The sequence below is a fragment of the Nannospalax galili genome, unplaced genomic scaffold, assembly GCF_000622305.1.
Source record: "Nannospalax galili isolate Female #2095 unplaced genomic scaffold, S.galili_v1.0 scaffold335, whole genome shotgun sequence".
Classification (NCBI taxonomy): domain Eukaryota; kingdom Metazoa; phylum Chordata; class Mammalia; order Rodentia; family Spalacidae; genus Nannospalax; species Nannospalax galili.
Genome location: NW_008337842.1, coordinates 2682922 through 2693273, shown reverse-complemented (window position 1 = coordinate 2693273; position 10352 = coordinate 2682922). Strand labels below are relative to the sequence as shown.

Sequence of the window (10352 nt, the reverse complement as noted above, 5' to 3'; positions counted from 1 at the left end):
TTTACTATTATATAAATACTATAGATTATATAAAATCAATAATACAAAATAATTATATTATTGTCTCTAGAAATTTGATTCTTTTTCAAATTGGTCTGGTCATTTCTGGAGGCTCTTATTTTTAGTTCATGTTTTATATACTATTCTGTGTTTTAATAATTCCTAATAAGTAAGTTTTGCAAGTCAGCTTTTTGATAACCAATATTTCTGCTAACTTTCACTCATGTCTTACTTTGTGACTTCCCTGACCTGTGCTGTACTTTTATCACAGTCTGTTTTGTTTGGTTTTTAACGAGTGGCTAGAAATTGAACCCAGAGCCTCATGCACACAAAGCAAGTACTGTACCACAGAGCTACTTTACAAGCCTGATTTTATTACACTTCTTATCCACTAGAACTTTATTTCTGGGTTTTTTGTTTTTGTTTTTGTTTTTTTTTTTGGTCTTTTTGAGACAGGGTCTCCCTGTAGCTCCAGCTGTCCTGGAACTCACAGAGATCCACCTGCCTCTGCCTCTGCTGGGATTAAAGGCGTGTGCCACCACGCCCGGCTTTCTGGTAATTTTTTAGCATCTGGACTAAGGGTCCAGTTCTCTAGGGAAACTTTTACAAGATGCCTGGGGCCACTACTAAACCAGGTCAACTTAAAGCAATCCTCATCATGAATTCAGGAGACCAGATGAGTGATTTGAATTCCGGCCCAAACCTATTAGAGGACCACCTTATGGTTTCAACCCCAAAGGGAGCACCGCTTTTGTTTTCTCCTCTCCTCTACTCAAGAGTCAAGGTCAAAAACTTAGCTGTGGAAGACTTTTAATAATGATCCAAGTATCTTTCATTGTGGTAAGGTACTATTGAAATCAAATTTTATTAGTTTGATGTTTAAAAAAAGGTGGCTATCACACAATGAGAAAAGTAACTAATAAAGTTGCTCTTGATATCTGCTATTTCTTTATGTCAGAGTTCTCTGCAACTTTCCCTAGTTATTCCAATAATCTTTATGTTGGATTTTCCATGCTTACATTGTTGTATGAATTTTTTCTCCTGATACAAATACATCTGATGATACTTTTCTTGTCTTCTACGTCTATGCTAATGCTAATATAAAGTTTTTGTTCTTTAAAAAAAAAAAAAGGCACTATTTCTATTATTAGAATACTTAAATGTATAACAGATTCATGCATATTCAATCAACTGATTGGTACTTTGTGTGAGATAATGTATTGAACGCAAATAGGAGCAGAAAGCCCCCAATGGAAACAGTCTTTCAGCTAAGCTTAGGGAAGAGGTAAACCATGGTCCTTTATCTGAGAACCAAGACATAAGGTTCCACTAAATTCTACTAAGTAAAGACTAGTTAGGTATGTATTACACAATTAAAATTAGTTATATCACAGGGTATTTATGAAGTTCAGGAAAGACAGTAGTTAGAAATAGTCCTCTCCAGTTATTTTCCAAACAAGAAGCTGCCCTTCAGATGTTAACACCAAGAGCTATAAAGAAAGTGTTTTCTCTTTCCAACTGCTCCTGAATGCTCAGAGATGCCCGTGCTGCACTGGGCCTCCTCCTAGCTCTTTTTTATGCAAAGCATTGATACTCACTTGTAAAAGTAAAGTTCACAAATACAGCTCACAAAAGCCAGGAGACATCTCAAAAAGTAAAAGACAAGAATCTGAAAGAAACCCAGAATAAGAAAACAGAAGTCAAAGACAGGAACCAAAAACAGTTATATGAATAAAGCCATTCTCATTTGTTATCAATAAACTACTATAAACTGGAAAAATTTTTTTTGAAAAGCAGGATTTATCAAGAACCATACAAATTTTCTTATCCCCAGACTCAGTATACCTACTACTATTACTGCAGGAGTAGAAGCCTCCATTCACAAAAACATCTACTGCAGCACTATTAATATAGCAAAACTTTTTTTTTTTTTTTGGTCTTTTTGAGATAGGGTCTCCTTGTAGCCCCAGCTGGCCTGGAACTTGCTATATAGATCAGACTGGACTGGAACTCACAGAGATCCACCTGCCTCTACCTCCTAAGTACTGAGGCTAAAGGTGTATACCACCACACCTGGCTAATTCAGTAAAACTTTTTAAAACTACACAATATCCGATTATAGGTATTCAACTCACTATGCTACATCTATTTCACAGAGTAGCCGCCATGTAGCTGGGAATCGAATCCTGGTCCTCTGCAAGAGCAGTCAGTGCTCTTAACTGCTGAGCCATCTCTCCAGTCCTTAGTCTCTCTTTTCTGACACAAGGTCTTACACTGTAGCTGAGGCTGCATTAGAATTCACTATGGAGCACAGAGTGGCCTCAAACTCACAGTAATCCTCTTGCCTCGGCCTCCCAAGTGCTGGGACTCTAGGTATAAGATACCTCACCTGGCTAGCAGGCCCTTCTTAAACAACCATAATATATTAAATACTGATTATTTACAAAACACATCACACATTATTATTATACAGCAGTGTTACAGCTATGGAAGCTATATGCATATGAAAAGCTGAAAAGACAATAATGGTAAGGGAAGCTGTGGCAGCCTACTGGGATTAAAGGATTTCTTTTTCCTCCTATCTTCCTAATATCTGCAATATGGTTTAATTAATTTATAATTAATAACATAAATTTAATAAAGATAACAATAGGGGTTATATTGATTAGCTTTTTAAAAGCTATTTATTTTTGTTTTACATGAATGAGTGTTTACCTGCATGTATGTAAGTGTACCACATACCCACTTGGTGCCCATGGAGGCCAGCAGAGGGCATCAGATCCCCTGGAACTGGAGTTATGGACAGTTAGCTGCTATGTAGGTGCTGGGAACTGAATCCAGGTCTTCTGCAAGAGCAGCTAGGGCTCTTAGCCACTGAGCCATCTCCCCCATCCTTGATTGGCTTTTATACTACAGAATACTGTGTGCTTAAGAGCACTGAATCCCTCAGAGAATAAGCACTACTTCACTATACAGTATGATTAACGTTAGTACATACAACCTGGAAGCATTGTCCATATTCATTGCTATAACCACTCAAATTCCCAAATGAGTTTCATAAAGTGATCCAGGTAATAATCAGATTCATTTATTAAGTCAATAAAACACTGAAAACCAACTATATGCCATGAGCACTTTTCCAGATGTCACAGAACTACAGAACATTTTAGATGAGTGTCTGGTTAAGGACTCCTCAGCTAAATGACACTCAGAAAGTTAAAATTAAATGAACTAATCTGAGAATGATAGTACTTGCCACAGGACAATGATGTCCCAGCTCTCCTAGCACAACTGAAAGCACCAGTCAGTGCAAAAAGGGAAAGAAAATAAGGTACAAGAACAGAATGAGAGAAACGAAACTTAGTACATAGCTATGGTTTGTTCCCCAGGTTCATGTACTAGAAGCTTGGTCTTCAGAGTGGCAGCAAATGGTTTTTATCAGAGGGACCTAGTAGAAAGTAAAGAGGTTAAACAGGCTCCGTTCTCATGAAGAGATTAACACTTTTTCTCAGGAGTGGGTAGGTCCTCATAGAAGTAGATTAGTTCCCTAGTGGATGGATTTTTACAAAGTGAGCATACTCTCTAGGCTTTGCCCTCATGTATGCATCTAGTTTCTTTTTGCTTCTGCACCAAATAATACAGTCAGGGGGCCCTTGCCATAAAGCAGACATCATACCCATTTTCCAACCACCAAAATCATGAGTTTAATACACAATTTTTTTTTCTTTACAAACTACTTGGCCTCAGGAATTTTGCTATAGCAACACAGAACAATGACATACATATACACAGCTGAAAAAAATTATAAAAATCAATTATGTACTTTTTTTTGGTCTTTTTGAGACAGGGTCTCCCTGTAGCCCCAGCTGGCCTGACAGTCACTATGTAGACCAGTCTGGCCTCGAACTCAGAGAGAAGCACCTGCCTCTGTCTCCCAAGTATGGGATTAAAGGAGTGTGCCACCATGCCCAGCCAATTATGTACTTCCATACAAACAGTAACCACTTAAAAAATAAAATTCCAGCCAGGCGTGGTGGCGCACGCCTTTAATCCCAGCACTTGGGAGGCAGAGGCAGGCAGATCTCTGCAAGTTTGAGGCCAGCCTGGTCTACATAGTGAGTTCCAGGACAGCTGGGGCTACAGGGAGACCCTGTCTCAAAAAGACCAAAAAATAAATAATAAAATTCCAAATCATTACAGTCTCATAAGTTAAAGATAAAATTAAAGCTAACAGAAGAAAATGGGAAGAATATTCGTGATCTGTGGGTAAAGGAGGATTTCATCAGAAAATCCTAAAAACCCAAAGAGAAGATCTGATCTGGCTACACCAGAGTTAGGGATTTTAACAAAGGACTGCAGACAAAGTCAACAGAGGTGACAGTCTAAACACAAGGATGTCCAGTATCTGGTATCAATAAAGGAGAGAGAAGCAAGAAATCCAATAGAAGCCAGATGAGGTGGCTCACGTCTATAATCCCAGCCCTCAGGAAGCTGAGACAGGCAGATCTCTGTGAGAGTGAAACCAGCCTGGTTTACATAGTGAGTTCTAGGCCAGCAGGGATTACAAAGAAGCCCTGTCTCAAAAAACAAAAAAAAAAAAAAAAAAAGAAAAAAGAAAAAGAAAGAAAACCCAATAGGAACAAAGCAAGCAAAGGATGTGGAGAGGCAATTCACAGAAAGAGAACTCTGAATGAGAGATGCATGGAGAAGCACTCCACTCCACTAGAACCCAGAGAAATCCAAAGAAATGAGGAGCATCACATGAAGGAGAAAGCCAGGAGGGAAGAAATGGAACCTCGGCTGCTGTGGGTGCACAGGCTCACAGCCACATGGAGAGTCAGGAAGCCTCAGGGCCTGTGTGTGGATGCCCAAGCTTGAGTGCACACTTCAGATAAATTCACACACAGATCCAGACACAGACAGGACAAAACTGCTCACATGGGGAGTGGCAAGAGGGTGGGAAGGTGGCATCACAAGAGGCACCAAGCACTGCCATGCTGTCTCTCCAACATCTACCCTTTGCTGCCTTCAGCATGACCATGCTGGGGGATTCTGCAAGCTCCAATTCTCTTTGTGGGTCGCTGTCTACTGGCACCCACCTCGAAAGAGCAGAGAGAAGGGACTGGAAGTAAGAGAAGGGCAATGTTCCCATTTTATTGGCTGCTCACATGTTAAGATGACAGGAGTACGAGAGGAATAATTCTGTGAACATCAAGTTTAAAATGAGAGTGGACATCCAAATGGAAATAAAAATGCAAAGACTATGTGCAATTAGTCCTCTACTGAGTCTGTCATCCTATTTTCCTCTAACAAGCTAAAAAGAAAAACAACAAACAAAAAACCCACTAAAATACCAGAAATGAAGTATCTCCAACACACTCTCTCTCCAAGACTCAAATGACTTTATATAAGAAGCTATCTGACTTTCTCTTTACTTGAACCGTCAGTCTAAAAGGACCGTTCCCAACTCTTCCTCAACTCCATTCTTCTCCTACCTAGACAACACTTTCAGATCTCTAGACTTCTGATTCAAGGAAGATGGACCTTTCCCCTACTCCTCCTGCTAAGTAATTAAAAATAACTTTATAGACACTATATTTTAAAATGTTCATAAGAGACTCTAAAATGTACAGAGAATGCAGACAGGCATAGACACTGAGATAAAAAGAACAAGATAGCAGGAAATTCCATTTTCTTTTTGCCTATGTATTCCAAAATTGTATGAAGCTCAAGAAACTGGCAACTAGAAAGACCAACACAGACAGAAGCACTCCAGAAGGCCTCTCTAGCCAAAGGCCAAGACAGAGGCAATCCAGGGCCAATGAGACAGCTCAGCAGGTAACACACCGTACAAGTCTTATGACCTGGGTTTGATCTCTGGAATGCATTTAAAGGGAGAAAGAGAGAACCAACTCCATTAACGGTCTCTATATACATACCATGGCACACTTGCACTCATACATCATACACATACACAATAAATATAAATAAGTAACCTATCATAGCAGGAAACTTCCAGACAATAACCAGTCTTCAACTCCAGCCAATACTCAAGGATAAAACTGTAGGCTCCAAAAGTGCAGTGGGATGCCAGGTCTTTGGTCCCCATGGGTAGTGGACTAACCCATCCCCAACTTGAGAGTACTGAGTTGCCCCTACCCTGTTTGCTTGGTGGCATCAATGGAAGCCTAGGAGCAAGCTGGAACTCATACCTGTGTCCAGAACAACAGAGAGAACCTCTTCCCTGGGTATCAACAGCCTAGCTGGGAACTTGGACTTCTACCTTCACTTGGCAGAACAAGGGGGAGATGCCTCCACCCATTCCAGCTGAAACAGTGCCAAAAATGGGCAGTTAGTTAAACAGAAGATGTAAGAAAGGTCCAAGGAGACAACAGTGCAAAGGAAGCATGCTGAGCTCACGAAGGACAAAGTCTCATAATGCAATACCTAAAACGACTCAGTTTCAACAAAGAACTAAGACCTCAAAATGAATGAAAAAAAATGTCAACAAAAACACGGCAAGGATGTTAGAAAAGCATTTTAAAGCAGATATTAATAAAATACTCTAATGAACAATTGCAAAATATCCTCGATATAAATGAAAAATTAGAAAGTCCCAGGAAAAGACAAAGAAAAGCCAAATGGACAATTTAGGACTGAAGGAAATAACCAAAATAAAAGGCTCACTTGGGCCAGGTGTGGTGGGGCACTCTGGAGGCAGAGGCAGGCAAATCTCTGTGAGTTTGAGGCCAGTCTGGTCTACTTGGTGTGTTCCAGTCTAGCCAGGACTACACAGTTACACCCTGCCTCAAAATTAAAAAAAGTTCAATGGATGACCTCAATAGTGGGATGGAGTGAAGAATCAAAGAATTAGAGGAGAGAACAGAAATTGTTAGCAACAAAGAAAAAGCAGAATAAAAAGAAAAGAAAGAAATGAACAGAAACTCAGGGACCTGTGGGACTGAGTAAAAAAAATCTGACATTCATGTCATTGGAGTCCCACAAGGAGAGGACAAGGCATGGCTAGAAAAGTACTCAAAAATAACATTAAAAAACTTCCCCTTTAGTTCCAGCACTTGGGAGACAGGGGCAGGCAGATTTCTGTGAGATCCAGGCCAGCCTGGTCTACATAGAGAGTTCTAGACCAGCTGGAACTACAGGGAGACCCTGTCTTAATAAAAAACAAATAAACTTTCCCACATTTGGGTTTGAGATGACTTGGTGGGTAAGAGTGCTTGCCATGAAATCATGGGGATCCAAAAATTCAAATCTCAGCGTTCATGTAAAAGCCAGGTATGGGTGGCCATGTGTACCTGTAACCCCAGCCTTGGCAGGGAAGAAACAAGTGGCAGGTTCAGTGAGAAACTCTGTCTTAAGAGAGTAAGATGGGGCCGGGCGTGGTGGCGCACGCCTTTAATTCCAGCAGGCAGAGGCAGGTGGATCTCTGTGAGTTCAAGGCCAGCCTGGTCTACATAGTGAGTTCCAGGCCAGCTGGGGCTACAGGGAGACCCTGTCTCAAAAAGACAAAAAAAAAAAAAAAAAAAAAAAGAGAGAGAGAGAGCAAGATGGAAAGCGATAGAGGAAGACTCCCTCCGGCCTCCACATGTGTGCGCAGGCACGTGTATGCACACAGGCACATGCACCCTTCCCAAATTTTGCAAAAGGCATAAACCTAGAGAGATTAAAAAGCTGAGAGAACTCCAAACAAAACAAAAACAAAAAATCCAGAGAAAACATCATTCAAAAATTTTGGAACTGACAGGTAATGCTTGAGCACTCTACTTAAAATAGACCCCATGCTACCCCTTCATGCATTGTACTGTTTTCCCATAAAACCTGCATTTAAAATTATTTAATGTTTATCTCCCCAGTGAACTCTAAACTCCAGGAAGGGAGAGATTCTATTGTTTCCACATTATTTATCACAGTCTGTATCATATAAAAGCTGCTCCATTACTATTTGTTGAATGAACACATAACTGATCCTTTTTTAAAAAGATGGGACAATGAGATGCCTGAGCAGGTCAAAAAGTACTTGCTGCACAAGCCTGACAACCTGATCTTGACTCACAGAACTCAGAGTAAGAGGAATGAAGAGAACCCTGAAAGCTGGCCTCTGACTTCCACACACATGTCATAGCTCACAGGCCCACAGTCACATCACACACAATTTTTAAACATGTCTAGCACGGTGACTCAGGCCTACAGACCCAGCAAATGGGGAGAATGAGGAAAGAAGGATCATGTGAGTCCACAAGTTCCATGCTAGTCTAATATAGTGAGACTCCATCTGCAAGAAGGAAAATGAAGAAAGAAAAGAAAATGGCCTCATAATTACCAATAGATTTTGTTCTCTTTTCCAAAGTGCTCCGAAGACTCACCTCTTCATCAGAGTGGTTGCTGTCAGGTTAGCCAGCCCTTACCTTATTAGTCTGCAGAATTCTTGCATGAAATGCAGCTGGCCAGGCATGAAGCAACAGGTAAGCATAGGAGCGAATGGCATACACTGGGGAATATTCCCAAGTCTGAAACCCCTTCCCATAGATGAGGTAGTGTGTCTGGAATAAAAGCAGATGGACACAATTATACTGGCCAAGTCCATCTCTAGGGAATACAGGTGAAGATTCCATGTTGAATGGTTAAAGGCACAAAAATGTTGAGAATTTTAGCATTTATAACTAATGGATAAGAAACAAATGAACTCATATTTTAAAATTAAGATATAAGTTGTAAAAGCCTAAACTTTGTTTTCTTAAAACAATCTTTAACCAAAACAGAAAAACTCTAAATCTTCTATTTTCCTGAAATTATCCACACTAAGCATTATTGCTTCATTATTTTTTTTTTTTTTGATACAAAATGTGATTAACTTCACCTGCAAATTTCAGGAAGTCAACAGACAATGTATAAATCTATCAGTCAAGAAGCAGCATTATAAGCCCATTTGGTAGTACTGTTTATTCTGGCAAACATCAGAAGAAATAAATTAAAAATTTTGGAAGAATGTGCTTGCCTCTGGGAAGTGGGATCTGGACATGAGGCAAACAGGGAATTATTTTTCCTTCAAGTTTTGTAGTAACTATTTATGTATGTATATGTGTGTGAGTATGTACATGCGTGTGTGGAGGTACCTGTGGAGGCCAGAAAAGGATATGAGATCCCTTAAGCTGGAGTTACAGGCATTCACAAGTCACCCAACATGGATGCTGGGATCTGAACTCCAAGTTCCATAACTGAGCAGCAAGCACTCTTAACACTCAGCCATCTCTCCAGCCCCAATCAGCAGTTTTTAGAATATAAAGGTGAAGACGATTTATTTTACTAGTCATCATATTTGCATTTTAGGTGTGTGTTGAGAGGTCATAAGTACCAAAGCAAAACCAAAGACAACAACCAGAACTAGAGGACAGGGATTCAGCTGATGGTAAAGCGTTTTCCTAACATGCCCAAGGTCATGGGTTAGAGCTCCAGGACTGAAAACACCAACAGCTAAATAAATCACCTACCGGTTCCCAGTAGTTGAATGTTTCATCACAGTCAGAGATGTTGCTTAGAAGAGCAGCGCACAATCTTGCTGAGAGCAGACACTTGAAAGCAGTAGATCCTTCAGGTGCCCAGACTTGACCTGCCTTGCTCCCAGGTGGCCTGCCCAGAAGCAAAGAACAAAACCAAAAGGGTATCAGGAAGGACCTGTCTAAAATTAGACAGGACAAGGAAGGCACTGCAGTCACTCCCCTAAAAAGATGAACTGTTTGTCATGTTTGAGTTGAATGAATAAGGAACTCAGTTTTTAATCACTCTTTCCACTTTCTGTTTTTAAGACATACACTTAATTCATACAACCCTGCCTTCATCTCAGGCCAACGAATCACTCACTTGAAGCCCACAATTCTCTCACTCCATTTCTTGCTCCTATTAAGGTCACTCCTTTCTGTATCCATGTCCCCTCCAAACGAACAGAGGCCTAAGAAAAGGTGCAGGTGGCAGACCTCCTCTGATCCCACATGCTGACCGCAGGCTCCAAGCTTGGGGAGTGGTGGTTTCCAGCACTGAAGGTTGCGGCGTAGGGACCACACAAAAGGCTATACGGGGCTTCGCGGGGGTGGGGTCCAGCATCCGTGAGAAACAGGGGTAAAAGGCGTATTCTCCAACCTACAGATCCCACAGAGGCCGTGCTAACTGAACCAGCACCAAGCCATCCAGGCTGGGCCTAGACCACAAGCGTGGAAGACCCTCACTCCAAGGATGCTCAACACGGAGGGGCCCGCGATGCATCAGGTGGGGCGAGGGCAGACCAGAACCGGCAGGAGGACCAGGCAGCGGAGACACCCCCCCCCCCCGCCTCGCCCCCC

General features: G+C 41.2%; 1 protein-coding gene across 4 annotated transcripts in view; it reads right to left on the bottom strand.

The window, feature by feature from the left end:
* Positions 1–10352, bottom strand: part of Alg9 (ALG9 alpha-1,2-mannosyltransferase) — a 101471-nt gene that overhangs the window by 90768 nt on the left and 351 nt on the right. For 2 of the 4 annotated variants that reach the window (XM_008832797.3, XM_008832798.3), the window contains exons 2-4: positions 9507–9645; positions 8424–8558; positions 1599–1669 (exon numbers count right to left, since the gene is read on the bottom strand). In XM_008832797.3, coding sequence (XP_008831019.1) covers positions 1599–1669; positions 8424–8558; positions 9507–9645 — 345 coding nt within the window. Of the gene's footprint in view, positions 1–1598; positions 1670–8423; positions 8559–9506; positions 9646–9876; positions 10329–10352 lie in introns of those variants that run through there. The other 2 variants (XM_029563405.1, XM_008832799.3) reach the window with 2 other exon arrangements.